At 42.9% G+C, this 22255-nt stretch overlaps 1 protein-coding gene across 1 annotated transcript in view; it reads left to right on the top strand.

Moving 5' to 3' along the window:
• Nucleotides 1-22255, top strand: part of frya (furry homolog a (Drosophila)) — a 41746-nt gene that overhangs the window by 7347 nt on the left and 12144 nt on the right. The window contains exons 3-43 of the mRNA XM_031863821.1: nucleotides 2857-2910; nucleotides 3759-3898; nucleotides 4035-4125; nucleotides 4320-4399; nucleotides 4495-4575; nucleotides 5440-5608; nucleotides 5795-5887; nucleotides 6014-6112; nucleotides 6688-6789; nucleotides 6979-7082; nucleotides 7601-7709; nucleotides 7867-7953; nucleotides 8331-8502; nucleotides 8655-8787; nucleotides 9018-9125; nucleotides 9847-10102; nucleotides 10310-10492; nucleotides 10584-10670; nucleotides 11187-11446; nucleotides 11578-11767; nucleotides 12029-12153; nucleotides 12400-12457; nucleotides 12665-12756; nucleotides 12978-13150; nucleotides 13627-13787; nucleotides 14446-14556; nucleotides 15081-15235; nucleotides 15560-15659; nucleotides 15746-15917; nucleotides 16256-16512; nucleotides 16606-16752; nucleotides 16847-17015; nucleotides 17176-17266; nucleotides 17352-17448; nucleotides 17922-18073; nucleotides 18342-18445; nucleotides 19388-19573; nucleotides 20693-20894; nucleotides 21362-21483; nucleotides 21597-21784; nucleotides 22093-22187. Coding sequence (XP_031719681.1) covers nucleotides 2857-2910; nucleotides 3759-3898; nucleotides 4035-4125; nucleotides 4320-4399; nucleotides 4495-4575; nucleotides 5440-5608; nucleotides 5795-5887; nucleotides 6014-6112; nucleotides 6688-6789; nucleotides 6979-7082; nucleotides 7601-7709; nucleotides 7867-7953; nucleotides 8331-8502; nucleotides 8655-8787; nucleotides 9018-9125; nucleotides 9847-10102; nucleotides 10310-10492; nucleotides 10584-10670; nucleotides 11187-11446; nucleotides 11578-11767; nucleotides 12029-12153; nucleotides 12400-12457; nucleotides 12665-12756; nucleotides 12978-13150; nucleotides 13627-13787; nucleotides 14446-14556; nucleotides 15081-15235; nucleotides 15560-15659; nucleotides 15746-15917; nucleotides 16256-16512; nucleotides 16606-16752; nucleotides 16847-17015; nucleotides 17176-17266; nucleotides 17352-17448; nucleotides 17922-18073; nucleotides 18342-18445; nucleotides 19388-19573; nucleotides 20693-20894; nucleotides 21362-21483; nucleotides 21597-21784; nucleotides 22093-22187 — 5555 coding nt within the window. The remainder of the gene's footprint in view (nucleotides 1-2856; nucleotides 2911-3758; nucleotides 3899-4034; nucleotides 4126-4319; nucleotides 4400-4494; nucleotides 4576-5439; nucleotides 5609-5794; nucleotides 5888-6013; nucleotides 6113-6687; nucleotides 6790-6978; nucleotides 7083-7600; nucleotides 7710-7866; nucleotides 7954-8330; nucleotides 8503-8654; nucleotides 8788-9017; nucleotides 9126-9846; nucleotides 10103-10309; nucleotides 10493-10583; nucleotides 10671-11186; nucleotides 11447-11577; nucleotides 11768-12028; nucleotides 12154-12399; nucleotides 12458-12664; nucleotides 12757-12977; nucleotides 13151-13626; nucleotides 13788-14445; nucleotides 14557-15080; nucleotides 15236-15559; nucleotides 15660-15745; nucleotides 15918-16255; nucleotides 16513-16605; nucleotides 16753-16846; nucleotides 17016-17175; nucleotides 17267-17351; nucleotides 17449-17921; nucleotides 18074-18341; nucleotides 18446-19387; nucleotides 19574-20692; nucleotides 20895-21361; nucleotides 21484-21596; nucleotides 21785-22092; nucleotides 22188-22255) is intronic.

Genomic DNA, 22255 nt, shown 5'->3' with positions numbered 1-22255 from the left:
GCTTGAGATGATTTTGTTTTAACGAACTAATAATGTAGAGTTTGGTAGTTTAGTCCAGTGGTAACCAAACTACAGCTTGAGTCACAAGATCATTATTTGGGGGGGGGGGGGGGGGGGGGGTGAGATAATTAATTGGAGAGTAAGGAAGACAAAACTAAGTTCTGCTACTCAGGTTTTTTTCTACCAACCTACACACTGCATTGTGTTCATCTTTGAACTTTGATCTGATTTATGATAAATTCAAAGTATACTGATTATATATTTTTGTAACAACCAACTGCCTGACTCACTGCTAATGAAGCCAGTAACAGTTTCAAATTCAAAGTGATATAATACCGTCAAGGCCTTGGCCGTGCAACTGAGTCTCACACACATAAAAGCGGACATGTTAACTACGTTGTCATATGGAATTGCCGTCAGCTAAAAGCCTGCTGGTTTTGAGTGAAGCGGCGGCTCCATCAGCACAAAGGAAGGAAGCAGCCTTGGGACAAAATGGGGAATATTTCGCCAGCTTCATCGTGCGTACTTACAGTGTTTACAGGCTTCAGCGTTTATCAACATAGCAGTTCCAGGTTGTTTTGTAAGTGATCGTACATAGTCTCTACTTTGCTGCAGGGTTTACAGAGACATTCTGTATGAATGGATTCATATCTACCTCACAACAACTGCACTGTTACTTTACAGGAGGGTAAAGTATAAATTATTTTCATTTGCAGGTAATCTGCAGATTATTGTTTAGATGAATCAATCAATCGTTTAGGATACGAGACCCTTAAAATATTCAGCTTAGAAGGATACCTATATGACAAAAGAAAAGCAGCAAATCTTCTCATGTAAGGCGCTAGAATCAAAGAATGTTTTTCACAATCATAATCACACCATTCTGAGGCTTTCAGCTAACTGTCAAATGCCTGATATTTTAAATAGGAAAGTACTTCCGGCTTGAATGTTAATCATCAAGTCGTTCAATGTATTTGCTTTGGTCTGTTCTATCTAGTGTGTTCAGCCCTCGTCTTTATATTACCACTAAAGATACAGACTAATGAACATTTCCTGAAAGTTAGATGAAGGTAAGAGCTTCCAATAAAATCTCTGAGAGACTTTTTGTCCAGTGGAGGTTGAAGCCGATCAGCGGGGCCAACAACAGCTGTCATAAATAATTCTGTGTACAGACAGTCAGGCAGACAGGGAAGAGCTACCGCACTGATCACCACCTGCTCCCAGAACCACATTAGTATCATACAAGAGCTGCTGACAGTCAACTACAAATGACCAACTGATCCATCTTACTAAGAAAAGCCTCAGAGAGCAGAACCTGTAGCTGTATGTCACTGAAGCATTGTTCACCACAAATACTTACCATTTATTGTTGTGTAAATGAAACCTGAATGTGGTAAACAAAAAGATGGTGTGGATACTATTTACAATGTTTTTATGCAGGTTGCACAGGTTTGATTTACTGTGGGTTTACTTGTGGTGTCCACTTTTAGGGAGTGTGATTTATAGGAAGCTGTTAGTCACCGGTCCCGGTCTGCAGGGAAGTGTTAATTACCACAGGGAAAGTGAGGACCCCGTCGTTTCAGTGTAACTCCGTCTAGAGAACTGCAGGGAGGATGTGTCTGTCCTTGTTTTTCCTCTTCAGTGGAGACTCGGCTGAGTAATTTGTTTTAGCCCTGCCTTGTAGTTGTTGGCACACAGTTGTCCCTCCTGCTCATCCTCATCATTCAGGGCAATTTGTTTCACTCAATCTGTCCTGTTCGACAAACTGTAGTCAGTGTTAATTCATCAAATACAGAAGGAATTTAATTTTGCAGAAAAATAATACATTAAACAAAAATGCTGTAAATCTGCGAGGTAATTGAATACAAACAGTGTTGCTGTATCAGACAGCCACAAAGGGCAGTAAAGTCCTTTAAAGCTTGACTGTGCGTGAGGCATCGACTTTTCTGTCCTAAGATGCAAGCATCTGTCCAAAAACTAAAAAGTTCATCAGATCAGGGCCTTAGCTGGCTTTGCAGCTGCAAGGATAGAGAGAGAGCGACATTACCATCAGCCCACGCAATGTCAATGTCAGACACATCAGACAGTTGGCTGCTTTGGATTAATCATCAAGTAAACGATGTGCTGTGATTTGCTGTCTGGCCAACGAGGCAGCAGAGGGACCAATCGAGCAGAGCAGAGTAGCAAAAAGGTAAAGGGAAGCAGATGCTTTTATTAGTGCAAGGATAGATCAGGTGGCAATGTAAACATGCTCCTATTACTGGTGTGTGTGTGTGTGTGTGTGTGCGCGCGCGTGTGTGTGTGTGTTAGATAGTGTGCCCTGCTAAAGCTGCGTTAAATATCTTTTAAAATGCTTAAGGAAGCTAAGTTAATGTGTTAGTATGTAGTCAAGTGTTACAATGCTGTGTCAGGCAGAATGTTCAATATATTCACCATCCTGGTCAACAGCTCTGGATATCTAAACACATTCAGCCTTCATTTAAGGAACAAATAGGATGTGCTACTACTGATATACAGAAGTCAGGACTGTCCTCACAGCCGGAGAGGACTGTGTATAACCCAAATCCCCCATGAAGGCCTTTATCTCCGATGATAGAACACTGTAATAATGGGAGCTGTCATGCCTGTCCCATCTCTAATATCTGACCCTGGCTGCTCATGCCTGGCATCAGACTGATTGATGGCTCTCTCATTAGCTGGGCTGTAATGAGTCCCCGTTCAAAAATACTCCACACAGTCTCGGGACCTGGCGGATGGAGTTACGAGCTTCAGACCAAACTTCGACAGTTTGACTTTGTACAAATAAGAAAACCTACAAAAGTTGTTAAAATGGCTCCTTTTTTCTGTGTTTTTTAGGAAAAGCCGTTGACAAAGTCACTGCAGAGGGGAGAAGACCCTCAGTTTGACCAAGTAAGTGCTTTGAAAAAGCAAAATAAAAAGTTATGTAAGCAGTTACATTATTCATTTCACAATTAAATTAAAGGATGGGATTTTGTGGTTGTAATTTTATCTCCACGAGTTTTACAGTATAACCTGCAAGCGGTTGTATACGAGACCAACATTGAACTGTTTTGCCTCTCCCTATGAGCACCTTGGCAAGTCATGCATGATGCACTGTACCATGAAAAAGGCTGATGGGTGAAAGCTCTGCTCACATCCCAAAAGGTCTTTTACATCCAGTCAAAGGCAGGAGTGTTTACCTTGAGAGCTGGCACTAGCTATGCGCTAGGTGTGTCCAGCAGGTCCGTGGTTCTGGAGAGAAGGCCCTTTCACAGCCACAGAGGTGTGTTTGTGCTGCTGCGTGAGGCCATTCAGCAGCCACACAGAGCCAGGATTCTTCTCCAGCCTCGTGCTGAATGAAGGGCTCGCTGTGTTCCCAAGCCCGACCAGACTCTCCTCCCTTCCTGTGTGCCCGGCCCATCCCGCCCGTTCCTTCCTCTTCCCTCTCCCTCCACCCAAGACTGAGGGAGGCTGCCCCATGGCCACCTTGTCTCTCTGCATAGTCCGAATAAGGACCAGCTCCCCCTTCAATCTCATCTCTGTCCCTTAATGCAGCTTTGGACTTCACTCAAAAGATCCCTCGTTTACTCTGTCTATTGTTCAAATGTTAGAAACATAGTGAAACATATATAAATTCTCTTTGTTTACATAGCTGTACAAATAAACAAAGGAAACGCCTCCTGCTATCTCTTAGTTTGGTATGTGAACTGACAAACACAAACATGGATTTGCACGATGTATGTGTCTTCTTCTTCCAGCTGATAAGCACCATGAGCTCTTTGGCGGAGTACTGTCTCCCCTCCATCCTGCGCACGTTGTTTGACTGGTACAAAAGACAAAATGGACTAGAGGAGGAGTTGCACGAGTACCGGCCAAGAGCCAACACCAAGTCCAAAAAGTGAGAATCGCTACGTTGATTACTGCATGCGACAATGGGTCACTTGTGGAAAATAGAAAGACGTAATGGTGAAGCTCAAATGCAAACCTGTACTATTGTAGCAAACCTGTGCACTTGTTTTGTTTCTCTCGAACAGCGATGAGCAGCAGAGAGATTATCTACTTGAAAGGAGGGATTTGGCCATCGACTTCATCTTCTCTCTTGTTCTTATAGAAGTTTTGAAACAGGTGACTTGACTTAACTGTTGTGCACAAAAGCTGCCTAGTTTATCCTATTTTCTATGATATAAAACTCACTTAAGTAGAGCTGTTGTGATTTACTGCTGCTGCAAAAGGATACTCATCATGACCGGTAGTTTGTGAATGTGTTGTTTTTGAACATTCCTTCTCACGCCATTGTGTCTCCTGCTTGTTAACTATAGATGCCGCTCCACCCGGTCCTCGAAAGTTTGGTCAATGAGGTCATTAACTTGGCCTTTAAGCACTTTAGATACAAAGAGGGGTAAGCTTCTGTCTTTGAGCACCACTCCTTCTTTCCTGTTGCTTTAAGTTTCTCTAAGGTTTGTCTTATTCTGTCTCGTATTGTGTCTCCTACAGGTATCACGGTCCTAACACTGGCAACATGCACACTGTAGCTGACCTCTATGCAGAAATCATAGGTGTATTAGCCCAGTCCAAGTAAGTAGCAGAGACAGAAGTTTGGTTATATAATGAAGTATTATTGTTTAGTCTTTTTCTGTTTCATCTGTCTTTATAGTAAATCTTCATTCTCTGCTCTATTGGGCTTTGGTGTCATAATGGTGTGTTGCCATTCCTAATGCCTTTCTGCAAAACATCTCCCTGTTCAAGAGACTGGAACAGACTGTAGGGACAACACACTTTTGGACAGGTCGCCTTCACACCAAACTAGGACTGGAAATTGACGTGTGTTTATTTGAAGTTTTCAGATCATTGCAGCAAGGAACAAACCCTTTAAATAGAGATATGGTTGTTGAGCCCACTTCATTCCTCCTTTCAAAAGTGCGCTCTGCTTGATTTCCTGCAGAAGATACTTCACTGAGAGGCTTTTATAGAGATCTTTACTTTTCTCTGAGGTCAAGAAAGAAAGAGGTCATGGATTTTACTGTGAACCCGAAAGTATTCAGGTGTAACTCACAATTATATTTGGTGGTTTCTCAATAATAAAAAATAACAGAAACAGCTGTATTCAGTTTCGTATGAGTACACTACCAGGCACCAGAGAAGAGATTAAGAGATGAATTATCTTCTAAATTTAGAACAGCTAAAGAATCCCATCTCTGGTTCAAGTTGGGCAAGGGATCCGGTGCCGGGCCAGGAGTTCATCTTGGGGCACAGACTCAGAGTCTGCATACTGAGGGTAAGACGAGGGGATGATATTTTTGGGAGACGTGCTCCTTGAATATTGTCTATATTCTCTCCCCGTCACGACTCTGAAGTTTGTGGAAGTGCTGATTTGGGATTTGTCTGACTGAGCTATACAGGCATGTCTTTATATAGAATCTCATTTTCTCTTTCTCTCAGGTTTCCTGCTGTGAAGAAGAAGTTTATGACCGAGTTAAAGGAGCTGCGGCAGAAAGAGCAGAGTCCTTATGTAATCCAGACTACTATTAGCCTGATCATGGGGGTCAAGTTCTTCCGAATTAAGATGTATCCTGTCGAGGACTTTGAAGCCTCTTTTCAGTTCATGCAGGTACAGCAGACTTCTATAATCTATAATGATTGAATAAACCTGCCTTACAGTATAAACTGTATTTGTGTTATAAGCTATAGCTTCACACTCTATTTTCTTCAATTGTGTGTGTAAACACTACATGTATATAGTAGTATAATATGTTTTCATTGTGTGTTAAATTAGTTACTACTCTGTTTATTACAGGAGTGCGCCCAATATTTCCTGGAAGTCAAGGACAAGGACATTAAGCACGCCTTGGCTGGTCTCTTTGTTGAAGTCTTGGTTCCTGTTGCAGCCGTAAGTTGCTTTTTTTCCTTCAGTATGTGTTGCATGCATAACAAAATATTTAATTTGGATCGTAGAAGAGCACTACTCTGGATAGGACTGTGTCTCGTCACGTGACCGTGTGTAATGTTGTTCTAGGCCGTGAAGAACGAGGTGAACGTACCCTGCCTGAGGAACTTTGTGGACAGCTTGTACGACACAACCCTGGACTTGTCCTCCAGGAAGAAGCACTCGCTGGTCAGTTAATCGGCAGAAAAAACAAACTGACACTTGATTGTTGGCCTTGTTAGATTTGTAGACCTCTGTTTCATTTTCACTCTTAACACCCTCTGCTGCATGCTTAGATGTCCTGGATGCCTGTGGTCTCTGTGAATCCTCAAGCATTTCAAGGTTGCTCTTGTGTAATGTTCTCTTACAACGTCATCGCCCACACTAGAAATAATTTATGAGGGAAGACAGGCGGCCATTTCAAAGCATTAAAACGAGCATGAAAGCAGTGGAGTATATATAAGCGCATATAAAGTCTCCAATAAAGCATTTCAACACAGCACTTCACAGTGAAATGGAAGGACAACCCTTATAGCAACAGCAAAAAGCATAACAAAAGGAGAAAAGCTCAGCATGCCTTCAAAAGGAAACTGGTCTTACATTGCTGTAATGCAGATATGGTTCAGAGATAATGCATAATTCCTCAAATTACCCACTCGAAGGATAGATTCAAATATTACACCTGGAAACTATCATTTTCAAGTCAGTGTGAAGCTATTTTAACATGATGAAAGAGATCTAAACACTGACTGTTCTCTACGCAGGCGTTCTACCCGTTGGTGACGTGCCTGCTGTGTGTCAGCCAGAAGCAGTTCTTCCTCAACAGATGGCATGTCTTTCTCAACAACTGCCTCTCAAATCTGAAGGTAACGCAACCTGGAAACCAGCAGCCTTTAATTCAGACTACAGTAGTCTTTGTTAATCATAGAGGACTGTTCAGATGCATAAAGGTTGTGTGTATCAAATGTGCACAACATTTAATAAACTTTTAGGCTGCCACTTGTTGAAAAGCCGTTCCGTCATTGACTTTGTTTCATATCTGTAATTTATTACAGAGCAGAGACCCTAAGATGGCTCGTGTTGCACTGGAGTCCCTGTATCGACTGTTGTGGGTCTACATGATCAGAATCAAGTGTGAGAGCAACACTGCAACACAGGGGTAAATACCTTAAAACTCCTTGACCTCAGCCAAAGAGGAAGAATGATGTACTGCTTTTACTATTTCTTTCCTGTGATAATAATTTTCAGTCGGCATGGATTCTGGCTTTAGGGGAAGAAAACAAAAAGTACATTCAAGTAGCCTTTTTACTGCAAACCCTCCATCTTTGTTCCTGCTTTTTTTTGGTGGAAGGAATGTTTTTTTCTTTTCTTTTCCTTTTTTTTATGAACTGGGGTCAGGCCTGCACCAGATTGTCAGTGCCGGTGGCCCACAGGTTTCTCAGCAGCTGTACAGATGTTATTATGAGCCTGAGGCCAGAAAAGAATACCAAATGGGTCAAGCCGGACATTTTAAACGTGTTAATTAGGCCCAAAATAAACTTGTCCTAAAAATAGATTTTCTCTTAATGCAATGGAGTAAACCAAATTATTACAGTTTTCTATGTACTTTTATCAAACTTTTTTTAAAATGCTTGTTAAAGGTATCCTCATAACGTGTTTATTTCTCTGTGTCCACAGTCGCCTCAGCACCATTATTACAACACTTTTCCCCAAAGGCTCCCGCAGTGTGGTCCCAAGAGATATGCCTCTCAATATCTTTGTCAAAATCATCCAGTTCATTGCACAGGTAAACACAATAACGTGCTATACTGCACGATAGAGAAGTCACACAAATTATAATCCATGTAACTCTATGATAAATATACCAATACAAGGTATCTCATTGAAACTTGTATCTCTAGACAATCATGACATCACATTTTCACTTTCGTATTTCATTACAGGAAAGGCTTGATTTTGCCATGAGAGAGATCATCTTCGACCTTCTTTATGTTGGGAAACCTGCAAAAGCCTTTAGTCTTAATCCAGAGGTATGCATTCAACATTCACTTGTACAGTTTAATGTGTTTATAGAGAAATGAAAAGAAGAAGAAAATGCCCCATTTAGCCCTTTATCGAAATATAATTTTCTGAAAGTAATAATACTTCCTAACTGCTCCTAGACTACTGTATGTCTGCTGGACTTACAACTTTGTGTCACAGCATTTCCCTCAATTGTAAGGCAACAAAACAATCTATAACAATCTATTGGTTACTTCCTGGAACTGCAGTAACTGCTGATACAATTGATTTTTTTTTCCAGCTAAAGTGGTGTTTCATTGTCTGTTGTGTTTACTCGAAATCTCTCGCAGGACAAATAATGCAACATTGAAAATGGATTATAAAACAGCTGAACTTTTTTGTGCAGAGAATGAATATTGGTCTGAGAGCATTCCTGGTCATCGCCGATAAACTGCAGCAGAAGGACGGCGAGCCTCCCATGCCTAACACTGGTTGCACTTTACCCTCTGGGAATACACTCCGAGTCAAGAAGACATACCTGAGCAAAACGCTGACAGATGAGGAGGCCAAAGTCATTGGTGAGTGAGACAGACCGTGGTCAGGGATGCTGAAAATGCCATGCTGTTGCAGACTCAAATAGCAGTGACAGCTTAAGCATCAGATGTGGAATTTAAATGGCCGTTTTGCAGATGAGTGACAGCGGTATCAACAGTTTTTCTTTCTTCTCCAGGGATGTCCCAGTATTATTTTCATGTGCGGAAGGCTATTGACCATATCCTCAGACACATGGACAAAGAGGTGGGACGCTGCATGATGATGACTAATGCTCAGATGTTGAACAAGGAGCCTGAGGACATGATCACGTAAGTGCACACGCCTCTCTGTCAGCCTAGAAGCCAAAACATTTCAAGTTAGTAAAACTCACGAGTGTTAAAAGTGGTTTCAGCCCCATCATAAACTCTACCTTAACTTAATTAACCCTGGATGACAATCTGGTTATTTTCCCAGTGCTAGTTCAGTTTACACTTGACAGTTAACCACATTGAAAGCAAGCTCATGCCGTTAAACCTGCTGTAAAATGTGACCTTAACAGAGGTGAAAGAAAGCCCAAGATTGACTTGTTCAGGACGTGTGTCGCTGCCATTCCTCGCATCCTGCCAGACGGGATGTCCAAGCCAGAGCTCATAGACCTGCTCTCACGGTGAGTCACCTCTCTTGAGGAAAGCACCTTTATGAGGAAGACAAAGCACTGGTGGCACACACTCCCACTGCCTGACAAGATAATTAACCTGAGGAAATAGAATCAAGTGCTGTTAATGTTTGTGTTTAGCAGAAAGAAACTGCCACACTAAGAACCTGAATTTCCTGCTATCCCAGTTTAACCTAAGATGATAATTATAATATATAACAGGAATATATATACTGTATATACGTACATGTGTTTGTGTATGTATGTATATATATATATATGTGCGTGTATTTATACAGTATCCACACATAACGGCTATTTACTTTACTGTGTTTAAAACAATGTAATATATGCAGCTTTAATTTTCATTAGTGTTTGCTATGTTTGAAGACTCAGAATCTGGGGTTTTGTCCATGACAAAATAGTTTCAATTCTGATCAGCACTTCAACAATCAGTTTGTTTTCTTACACTTAATGCTTATTTCAGATGTGAGGCAACTGGAAGCTTGACAATTTATCTTATTGTACACCGCAGGCAACTTTAAGATAGCTAAATCAAAGAAGTACCTCAGATGAGATGGATTTTTGCACTGTTAAAATCCTGCCCGCCGGGTAATCTTCAGGTTAAATTTATCTGAAATGAAACCTTCTCATTGGTAGAAGATAAGGGACTTAATTTAATGCCTCTAAAGAAACCTGCTTGATTCTAGTTTGTCTTTGTCTTCTTTCTCAGATTGACAATCCACATGGATGACGAGCTGCGTCTCATTGCCCAGAATTCTTTGCAAAGTCTGCTGGTTGATTTCTCAGACTGGCGCGACGACGTTCTGTTTGGATTCACTAACTTCCTGTTGCGTGAGGTCCAAGACACTCACCAGGGACTGTTAGACACATCCCTCAAATTACTGCTGCAACTGCTCACACAGTGGAAACTAACGCTGGCCGCCCCAGGGAAGAGCTATGACACCGCTAAAGTGCACACAGCAGAGGTATACAGTATGCACCTTTGTGTCAGTTATGACATATTTCTGTGCCTTTCACAAGCGGTAAATCACAATTCGACTCATTCGGGTTTATTCCGCTCCAACACTTGACGAATACCTGTTGTAGGAATGAAAATGTTACGTGCTAAAGTCTCATTTTAATCATGCTTTTTTAAAATCCGCTTTTGTTTTATTTCCATGTTTATGTCACAGCTGCTGCAGTCCAGCTCAAGTGTTAAGACGCCTGCAGAGCGAGGTCCTCACTCCACTGTGCTGCATGCAGTGGAGGGACTGGCACTCGTGCTGCTCTGCTCCTGTCAGCTGAGCACCCGCAGACTTGCCATCGCCATACTGAAAGAGATACGAAGTCTATTTATGACCATTGGGCAGTCTGAGGTAAATGGGACAAAGTTAAACTGACAGAGTACCTTAAAGTTTGATGACTGAGTTTACAGACTGTGATTTTATGTTTTTTTGTCAACCGCAGGATGACGATAAACCAATGATAGAGGTCATGGACCAGCTCAGCCCTGTAATCCTGGAGAGTTTTGTCAATATTACAGTCTCCGACACAGTAAGTTGTTTGTAGCTCCAAACTAAACCTGGAGTCTCAGTTGAGATTCATTCACACCGCAGTGAGATGCTCATTCGTTGCGTCTACTCAAGCTACTTTCATGGAAAGATCCGGTGTCATTTAAATATCTAGCCATGTGGAATCTGGTTCACAAAACAGCAAATGCTTGTTCCGTCGACTGTAAGACAGAAGCTTGGTTTTGTAATCTGGCGTGTAAAACAGGAACAGCTGGAACTGAGCAGCTGTTTACCTTTTGACTCTGACTTATGTAATCGTCACGCTCTCAACATGACGCTAAGATTTATTGAGAAAGGGATAATACAGTAAATGTCCGTGTATGCATTATCGAATTGTTTTTGAAAAATATTCCATTTGATTATTTAACTGCATTATTTACATTTAAATCATTATTCTTAAGCATCAGGATGAAGAGAGAGTCGGAAAAGACATGTTGCTATTTGGACGAGTTGTCCAGTCATCACCTTTGACCCTACTGTGCCACTTGCTTGTTTGCAGGTCCCGCTGCCAGCTGGCCACCACGTGGACCTTCAGTGGCTCGTGGAGTGGAACGCACTGCTCGTAAACAGCCATTATGACATTCAGAGCCCCTCACACGTGTGGATCTTTGCCCAGTCCGTGAAGGACCCCTGGGTGCTGTGCGTATACAGCCTCCTCCGGCAGGACAACCTACCCAAGCACTGCTCCACAGCGCTCAGCTATGCCTGGCCCTACGCCTTCACTCGAATGCAGATGCTCATGCCCCTGGTAGACCCAAAGTAAGTGTCCTTGTTTAAGAACAGCCACTTGATACCACTTCCCCGTTGCATATGATAAACTCCTCCTCAAGATCCCCCGTTCTACACAGCTCAGATAAAAACAATGATTTTCTTTTTGTATGATTCACCAGTAACCCAGTGTATGCGAAGAAGACCAACACGTCTGGCAGCGGGGACAATTACGTCACCCTGTGGAGAAACTACCTGATCCTTTGCTTCGGGGTAGCCAAGCCCAGTATCATGAGCCCCGGCCATCTGAGAGCATCGACACCTGAGATCGCGGCCGCCACGCCCGACAGCGGTGTCAGCTACGATAACAAGGTAGCTGCCTAGCTGTCCTCTGATCTTTTTAAGTCCCCGAGTGCTTTGTCTCTCCAGGATCAGGTGTTCATACGGAGCTTGTTGATATTCAAACTCGTAAGCATCTAATTACACAGCAGCTATCTCACATGAATGGAACAGGAGGCCGGTATATTCTTAACTTCACAGAAACACCTTATTGCAGCCCTGTGTAATTAGTGATGTTCAAGCAGCGTGAGTCATTTATGCGTCTGACTGAACCGTCGATGTTTGATGTTTCAGGTTATCGGGAGCCCATCTGTGGCTTGGCTTCTGAAGCAGTTGGTTCCACTGATGAGAGCAGAGAGCATCGAGTTGACAGAGTCACTGGTTCTGGGCTTTGGTCGCACCAATTCCCTTGTATTCAGGTATATCGGAAGGCGTCATTTTTGCTATAATTGATTGACACATTGGTTTTAAAGATGGATAGCAGCACAGCATCAAAATATTATAGCGGCTTATTGAAGTATTGTTGTTGTCTCTTTTCCTTAGAAAATAACAACAGTCTTACTGAAATGTAATTCGTCCATTTAACAAAATGTATTTATGACGGTTGTTTGATAATGCATTTTACCTTAAGATGACTTGTGTATATTTTGACTGCCTGCACACAGGGAACTTGTGGAAGAGCTACATCCCCTAATGAAAGAAGCGTTAGAAAGAAGACCTGAGGTTGGTTGATTGTATTTACAGCACAGTACACAACAAAATCAAAACATGTACTGCTGGATGTCATTTGTGAATGAACTGGATAGTGCTCTGTAAAGTTATCAGAGAGCTGACGTGTCTCAGAACATCTCAGTCACTAAATAAATATTAATAATAATATCACCAGCAGGACTTAAGTCATGAAGGATACTTCTTAATAATTGCTTGCAGAACAAGAAGCGGCGTGAACGACGAGACCTGCTGAGACTGCAGCTGCTGCGGATCTTTGAGCTGCTGGCTGATGCAGGTGTCATCAGTGACAGGTTAGTGTGGCATTTGTTGACACATTACAGCCCCGCTGTACAGTATCATACTCACTGTACACAAAGGCGGAGCATAAGTAAGATAACAAAACAAGATCATCAAGATATAACCTTTGTGTTACGTGACTCCTGAGCATTAATACATGTTGAAAAAGAAGTTGAAATATTTCAGTTTGGTTTGTAATTTATTTCCACTGGGCGTCTCCCTGTTTTTCCGACAGTACAAACGGAGCTCTGGAACGTGACACCCTCGCTCTGGGCGCTCTCTTCCTGGAGTATGTGGATCTAACCCGTATGCTCCTGGAAGCTGAGAATGACAAGGATGCAGAGATCCTCAAGGACATCCGAGCTCACTTCAGCGCAATGGTGGCCAACCTCATCCAATGTGTACCAGGTACTAAAACATTCAGCCTGAACGGCCTTTCTTGTGAATGCTCTGCGGGTCGGATTGATAAATTGCTGAATAAGCTGTTTTTATTTAGATGCCTGATACAATCAATCTGTCCTTTTTTATCAATTTGTGGATTGTGAATTCTATAATAGGCTCCCGTTCGGCACATCACATGGAGCACAAGACTCCTGATATTGATCTTGATGTGGAGGTAGCCCAAGGAGAGTAGATCCAAAAATAGTGCAGCTTAAGGACAGAGCAGCCAAGGATAGATGATGACTCATGGGTTGCCGAGCCTTCACAGGTCCCCACTGAATGGCTAATGATCTGTCGAGGGACATCAGCACCTTGTTATCATATCGTGAAATGCACTTTTAGTAGTTAGTTAAGGGTTTAAGATGCTTGCATTTTTTTTATTGCTGATTCCTTACTCTCTCAATGAGCAGACCTATAACAGACTGTCTTGTCTCCCTCCCCAGTGCACCACAGGCGCTTCCTGTTTCCACAGCAGAGCCTGCGGCATCACCTCTTCATCCTCTTTAGTCAGTGGGCCGGCCCTTTCAGCATCATGTTCACCCCTCTGGACCGCTACAGTGATCGGAATCACCAGATCACAAGATATCAATATTGTGCCCTAAAGGTAAACATACATCACACAATCCAATGCCTTCCACAAACTATTATATATTTGAATATTACCCCCTAATGCATAGAAGAAATAGAAACATGCGTCTTGGTCTGTTTTTATTCAATTACAAAGCGTACGTTTGAGAACAAGTGCAGAATAAGTCCACAAATGTCCTCTTGTCTATTGTAGAATGATACAGTGAAATATGTTTTGTGTATATAACGATCTAACCTATTTTGCTGACCGACAATCTTTGAAATAAGATGCTGCCACCTTTTGCACTCTGTGTGCTAACAAATCACTTTTGTGAAACGGCCCCTGCATCACTAGGTGGTGCTGCCTCCGAGAAAAATCCTCCCATTCTTTCTCTGCTTTAAATGTAATGATGTTGTTTGGTATGGACTCTTCTCCCCCCACAAGACGAATACAAACTCAAGTACAGAACACTCTCTCCTGAACTGAAGTGTGACCGTGAGCGTAAATCCGCCTAGATTCTCTCAGCCCACTTCTATCTTTAGGTTTTAAAGCAACAACAGACTTTGTTGATTGGTAAACATGAGCGCTGCGGTGTAAAGTCACACAAAAAGGCTTCTGGGAGCTCAACACGTACCTCCTGCGGCCATTCTGTGCCGTGTGCAGTGTTGCAATTGTTGACTGTTTGTTCTTCCAGGCCATGTCTGCTGTGCTGTGCTGCGGGCCTGTGTTTGATAACGTTGGCCTCTCTCCAGACGGATACCTCTACAAGTGGCTGGATAATATACTCGCCTGTCAGGATCAGCGGGTACGTGGCCAATGCTTTACCACCGCGGTGCATTTAAACAAAGAGCTGACCCAGAAAGCCCCCCTTCTGATCGCTTACTGAGGCCTGCTTTGTCTAAAAGCCCAACAATAGACATTGCCAAGTGCTCGCCATTATCTTGCAGGATTGCTGGCAAGTAGTGAAGAGAGTTTTTGTATCAAAATTAATTTGTCTGATGTTCTCTTTTTTTCCAGTTTACTGTGATACGAGATAAATCACCTGCATGTTTATTGAACACATTCTTCCTTGTCAAAGTTGACTTTGAGCCCTTATCCTATCATTACATGGCTTGATGTGTACCAGGCACTGGGCAGGTAGCCAAGAACATGTAATTCATCATATTTGCTGTGTGACAGAAGTAAAGCTATTGGAATGATTTTACTCTCCTAGATCTTTGAGAAATACACACAGCCTCAGATATTTGTGTCACGTAAAATCAGGAACAGAGGTGATGCTTAAAAAATATGAGAAAAGACAGTCTGTGTTGGTGTCTGCTCCTGGCTCAGGTCCACCAGCTTGGCTGTGAAGTCGTCATCCTGCTCCTGGAGCTCAATGCCGACCAGGTCAACCTGTTCAACTGGGCAGTGGATCGCTGCTACACAGGCTCCTACCAGCTCGCCTCAGGCTGCTTCAAAGCCATCGCTACGGTCTGCGGCAGCAGGTAGAAAATCTCACAATCTCTCTGCTATCTGTTCAGCTAGTTAAGGTCAGCTGCCTTGCACAAACACAGCTTTCATAAAGGGCAGTTATGATCCATCAGGTATGATCATCCAGTTTTCTAGTCCAAGTGGGGAAACCAACAGCAAACTGGCTCTTTAAAGGATCACCTCAGCTGATCCTCTTAAATGGCTCATTATTTATCTGAAGTTGGACTTCCTTTTGTGCTTTAACTCCAAAACAATCATCCCAAACATTATGTGGGACACTTAAGATATTAACACTGAACCATTACGTTATTTCTTTCTCTCTGTGTCCTAACTAGCAGAAACTATCCAAGTGATATAGTAACACTGCTGAATCTGGTCCTCTTCAAGGCATCAGACACCAACAGAGAAATCTATGAGATTTCAATGCAGCTAATGCAGGTGAGATACACAAGCACAGCTGCTTCTTGTGCTTCTGTGTAGGGTTTAATGGATACATGACACACTTCTCCTCTTTCTTTGAACAGATTGTTGAAGCAAAGTTGTTTGTGTACTCTAAGAAGATTACAGAGCAGAAGCCAAACAGCATCCTCTACGGCACCCACGGTCCACTGCCACCTCTGTACAGTGTCTCCCTGCCTCAGCTCTCCAGCCAGCTGGCCAGCATGTACCCTGAACTCACACTTCCTCTTTTCTCAGGTAGCTGTTTATATCATATCTGTGCTGCGTATGTGGCCACAATAGGGCTAGCCGTGGTATTTCCGCCTGCTGTAATACTCTCACAGGCTTGTCATCTTCTTATGGTTTCCCACTAAATGCTGCACGCTCATCTTCCAGAGTAGTCTTCCTCTCCCACACAAATACTGTATGGACACTCTCACTGACCACAGAAACACTGAGAGCTTAAATCGAGTAAGGGAATCCCAGGCTTAAGTTGAATTCATATGCAGTTCAGGATTAAACTGACGATTATGGTGAAGAGTATCCCCGCTGATGTTATTCTGATGTTAACATTGCCTTTTCCCTGCTTGTTCCAGAGGTTAGCCAGAGGTTTCCCACCACTCATCCTAATGGGAGGCAGATCATGCTGACCTACCTCCTGCCCTGGCTCAGTAACATTGAGCTGGTGGACAGCGGCCTGCTGCTGCCGGTCTTCACACCATGCACCTCGGATTATAACGCTTCTATCCGGACGACCAGCCCAGGTTCATCCCACCAACTGAAGGGCACTGGCTGGGGCTCCTTACAGGCCACATCCATGGTTCTCAATAACCTCATGTTCATGACTGCCAAGGTAAAAGTCGTGTTGGGGAAAGGTGATGAAATGGGGCATGGGTAATCAGTCAGTGCAGCTAACATGTCGTCTTTCTTTAACCCCTGTGGTCAGTATGGAGATGACCTACCTGGACCAGAGATGGAAAACTCCTGGAATGCTTTAGTCTGCAATGAGAAGTGGCGCAACAATCTGAGGACCGCCCTGCAGTTTCTCATCAGCTTATGCGGCGTCAGCAGTGATACCACCCTCCTGCCATATGTAAGATATATGTATCATTAAGGCCAACTGGAAAACATCATGTAGCTACTTCTTTTTTAGTTTCTCACGTATGTTCTGTGATTTATTTGTTCAGATCAAGAAGGTGGTGATCTATCTGTGCCGGAACAACACCATGCAAACCATGGAGGAGTTGATATTTGAGTTACAACAAACAGATCCAGTCAACCCGGTGGTGCAGCACTGTGATAGCCCTCCTTTCTATCGCTTCACTGCTACAAGCAAGGCCTCCACAGCAGCTTCAGGTACGTCTTCATCTAAAACACTCAACAGAGGGAACACCAGTTGAAATTTGTATTTGTGTTTGCTCTGTAGGGAATGTGAAGCGGTGTTGGTGTTAAAGATTATGCTCAGTTGAATTTCCTTAAACATACTGTAAAAGTATTTTGCTCTTTTTTTTTCTAGGCACCACATCAAGTAGCAATACTGTTGTTGCAGGCCAAGAGAGCTTTCCTGACACAGATGATACCAAGACTGTAAAGGAGCATGAGGAGAGGTAGGGAGCAAGATATTAAAGCGTATCATTAGATGAATTATACTCCTACCAATGCCCATCATGATGATTGTTTTTCTGACCTCAGGCTGAGCCACTTAATGAGAGCCCACAACCGCCTGGAATCACGCTACAGCAACAGCTCAGGAGGATCTTACGACGAAGATAAAAGTGAGTGTATTTCTGTACCAGACACCCTTTGAAAAACTGTAGTTGTCATGAGTGTCTGGTGAGTGTGGAATACACAGGCTGGTTTGGAGGGTAAGATGGTGGCCGGCATGGTGTCATTGATAATGCATGAGCAGTGCAGAGTGTCCTGGGGTGCTTAAAAGGCTTCTGTGAGAACTGGCACTGAAATAAAAGTAGTCAAGCCCAGGGCCTCTGCACTGCTGCCAGTGACCCAAAAACGTCTTTATGATACTCTCTTGGTCTGACTTGGTCCTGCAGACTAATGTGAGTAAGAATGAAAATCACCCTTTGACAAAATGGAAGTTCTCATGATTTTACATAGTTGTACATTATTTAAATAAATCTCCAATCTGTCATTTGCCCACATGCCATGTCCAGCTGTGGAGTTCCACAAACTCTGATTGCAATTTGTCATATGTGTGTGTGTGTTGGATAAATGCCAGCATTATCATTTTCTGTAATAATTTAGGTGAACCTCTGCCCCCCCTATGCTGATTGGCTGATGGTTGTCATTGAGGCCAATCAGCCCCACCCTCTGCCCATGCCTCTGAATGGAGGATGTTGGGCTCCACTGGTGGATTTCTTGCCGGAGACCATCACTCCCAGAGGACCACTGCACAGGTTAGACTGCTGCTTTCATTAAGGCAAAATGTGATTCAAATAATAACTAATGAGAGCTGTTTACTTTGAGATCAGACTGATCTTGGACCTTAAATAAACTGTCACAGTTTACCTTTGAATGCCCGCAGATAAAGGCAGCACCACTCAGCTTTTTCACTCTGATGCTGTGCACTTCAAGGTCATGTTTTTGGGGATTAGATATGTTTGGTGTGTGGTTGTGTTTCATTTGATTGAGAGGCTTAGCAGTTGGTGTTTTTGTTTGGTTTAGGTGCAATATAGCGGTCATCTTCATGACAGAGATGGTGGTGGACCACAGTGTGAGAGAGGACTGGGCCATGCACTTGCCTTTGCTGCTACATGCCTTGTTTTTGGGTGAGTTTACATTATTATTATTCCCGTAAAAATCATCCATGTCATTTCATGATATTTGACGTAATACAAAAAAAAATGTCATGGCAGATAATGTTTAACCCTCAGAACTGCTAGCATTTTTGCTCCTGTAGCATTTTACTTACTGTGGCCTTTTGTCACAGCCGAGTCAAAGGAAACTCTAGTCGTTCAATAACAGCTAACACCGTGTCTGAGTGTTGTCGTACTCAAGATCGATCGAGTGGTCTCAAGACCACTTTTTAAAGGTCCTGTCTGTACATTTTTCCTCTGCCTTGTCTCGGTCTCAGAGAGGACTTTTATTACAGGATCAGTCAAGACCAATGATCACTAAATTGCCTGTGCATTGTCTGATTTATTTATTATCATTACTGTGACCGGATGTAAAATGTCCTGCTTTAAGTGCAACCAACAACTACGAAACAAGAAGAGTGTAATGTGTTAGGTGGATGGTAAAACATAGAACATGTTGAATAAAGATGGTTAAGTTGATTTCAGCTCATTAGATTTCTTTGCTGATAGAAAACAAAGGAACATTCTTCTCTATCAAGAAATTCCTCATGGTAAACTTATACAGTACATACAGTACATACACACATATATGTGTATAAATGTCTTCATTTGTTTTCTGTGGTTGTTTTTTATGGGAATGTGGATATTTCAGATCATCATGAGGAGTGCTTAAGGTTTGCATGTTACACATTTTATCATAAGCTTGTCATGCAGTGGGAGACTCGCACTGGTCTGGTCTTGGCTCAGTTTTGCCCTGCCTTGGTCTTGGTCAACCAAGTCAACCAAGTGTCAACCCCTCAAAGTCTTGGTCTTGTCTCGGTCTCCATACACTCTGGTCTTGGTTTAGGTGGTCTTCTTGACTACAATGCTGCTTTGTCTTAAAGATCACTGAAACAGGTCCGTTCCTTTCCTCAGGTATGGATCACTACCGTACAGAAGTTTTTGAGCACAGCAAACGTCTCCTCCTCCACCTGCTCATCACGTTGTCCTGTAACAACAACTTCCAGGCCATCGCCTCAGTTTTACTGCAGACACGTGAGATCAACGGCACTAAGACCCTCACCTGCAAACCAAGTCTCCAGCCGGAATATTTACCTTCAGGTAAAAAATATGAGCTTTTAGTAATACTCAACAGAGTTTTCTCAACTAAAACACATTGATACTGAAAGGCTTGGAGTAGACCTGGGTCCATTTGACAGAGCTGCTTGGCTTGACACATTGCTCCTTTCTCTGGCTAATAAAAAACGTCAACAACAGGAGGGGAATGCTACCAACACATCTATCCTTTCAGAGGATGGATAGGGTTCTTATCGGGGGAGAAAATATTTGGACACTGTGCCAAAAGCAATATTGAGCACAGAGGATATCGAAGGTCTTGATTAAAGCATTCCATTCTGCTATTTTCGTCCTCTTGCCCAAATTGAGGCCATCTACTCTGGCTTGGATAGGCTAGTTTGACTCCCCCCCCCACCTCTCCCTGTCGATTATTTGTTTTGCAAATGTGAAGAGTATTATTTGTCCATTGGACAGTTTGGATACAACTTGCATGGTAAAAGATAGTGTTCTTTCACACAGCCATTGAGATCCAAAGAAAACATCCCATTTTCCTCTCAGCCTTTGTAACATCTACACTCCCATGTTTATTATATTTGTATGATTTGTGAAATATTTTGCAGAACTAATCAGTTTGTAAATTAACAACAAGGAGATTAAGTGTGCAGTGTCACAACCCGGCTCTTGAGCCATAACAAAACGGAAGACACACGGGTGGTTAGATGGAAAGGTTTGCATTTATTCTTAACAAAACAAAGACACGATGCTGCAGGAACAGAGAGAGCTCCCGACTGCGGGAGGCAGGTCCTATATACCGCTGGGAGACTGGCCAGGTGCTCCCAATTGTACCGAGAGGCTCCGCCTACAAGGGACCTGCAAGACAGCACAGACAAGAAAACAAGGGAACGCCCACAGCAGGCCCTGCTTAAAGCCAGAGGCCGTCACAGCAGCGATTTAGTAGTTAAACTTGACAGTTTACCACATTAAATGCATCTTATCAGTAGACAAGGCTAATTGGATTTAAATTCCAGACATGTCAAAACACAGGCCATGCTGCTGCCCAAATGTTCTCTCCTCCAAGATGCAGTTAGGAAAATAAAATCAAACATCCAACTCAACCGCTGTAACCTGTTTCTGATCACAAACCTGTTCCTCTGTTGTGTTCAGGAGGAAGTTTTGACTTCCTACGGGAGTGTCAAGCGTCTCCTGTGCCAGACTCTGGTCTGAGTTCTTCTTCTACATCATCCAGTTTGAGTCTGGGAGGCAGCTGCAACAACCTGCCGGAGATCTCACATGAGGTGGAGGAGCTGGTGGCTTCCAATAAAATGGACGAGAAGACTAACAAGCTCATTGAGTTTTTAACCACAAGGTGCTGATTTAATACGCTGTCATTGAAATAATTTCCAGCAAGTGCACAGTAAAGGCATGTTACACACAGCAGAGATGATCTTCTGATGCGCGGATATGCTTTCTCATATTTCTTGATGTAGATTACCACCTAGTGGTGCTGCCTGCATAGTGCAATAGATTATTTTACAAGTACATTCGATTACATATTTCAATTTAGTGAGTGCAGCTGGCGTTTACCATGATTCGTTGTACACTTTGGAAATATCAGTTAGTCACTGTCATCTTGCAAACTTTGTTTAGAACTGCTTTTTTCCAGTTTAAGTATGGACAATACTAATCTAAACAAAGCCAGGGCCACATCTGACTTTGGGCTCGGTACAGCTTATTCAGAACAGTCAGCTAATTGTCCCACTTTCTTCAATAGTGGACCTCCACATAGACAATGTACTGTGTGTTGTTAGTAACTATGAAACTGTTTTTTTATAGAGCATATGGACCACTGTGGTGCCATGAGGACATTTCGGCAAAGAACTACATCTCAAAAAGCACTGGGCAGCTGACAAACTTTCTGCGACATGTGGTTTCTGTGTTCAAAGAGTCCAAGTCAGGTAACCCTTCAGTAAATCCTTCACAGTTACTACTAATGAAGTAAACAGAACCTCACTTTACCACTCAATCATTCTCATTTTCATGAGCGCACTCTCATCTGTGACCTCGTTAGATTTCCACCTGGAGCAGCAGCTCAGTGACGTGGCGCTGCAGACGGCCTTGTGTAGTTCATCGCGTCACTATGCGGGCCGTTCCTTCCAGGTGTTCCGGGCCCTCCAGCTGCCCATTTCTGCCCACGCTGTGTCCGACCTGCTCTCACGGCTGGTGGAAGTCGTGGGAGAGCATGGAGAGGAGGTGCAGGTTAGTGCTCTGTGTGTGTGTGTGTGTGTGTGTGTGTGTGTGTGTGTGTGTGTGTGTGTGTACATTGCTGCTTAGCAAATGAGTTTGATGCCCCAGATGTTTGACCCTCTTATGAGCACATGAACAAATCTAGTAATCATCTAATGGCAGAAATCCTAGATCATCATTGAAGTCTAATCAGCATATCCTTGAACTACCTGTCCATCAAATATTATTTAAATCTAGCTGTTGATTTTTAATCTATTATATAATTGAATGATACAGGAAGGTCCTCCACAGAACTGCAGTTGTCTTTTTCTCTCTTGCAGGGCTATGTGATGGAGGTATTACTTACACTGGAATCTGTGGTGGATAACTTGGCTGAATGTCTCAAGAACAATGATCTCATGGCCATCTTGACGAGGTTTGTGTCTCCTGTACATATATTTATGTCGAAAGTATTTTTTTTTCTTTTTTGTTAAAACATACAGT

The sequence above is a fragment of the Anarrhichthys ocellatus genome, unplaced genomic scaffold (assembly GCF_004355925.1).
Source record: "Anarrhichthys ocellatus isolate YVR2014 unplaced genomic scaffold, GSC_Weel_1.0 scaffold29, whole genome shotgun sequence".
NCBI lineage: Eukaryota > Metazoa > Chordata > Actinopteri > Perciformes > Anarhichadidae > Anarrhichthys > Anarrhichthys ocellatus.
The sequence above is the reverse complement of the archived record's forward strand: the minus strand, read 5'-3'. Positions and strand labels throughout refer to the sequence as shown.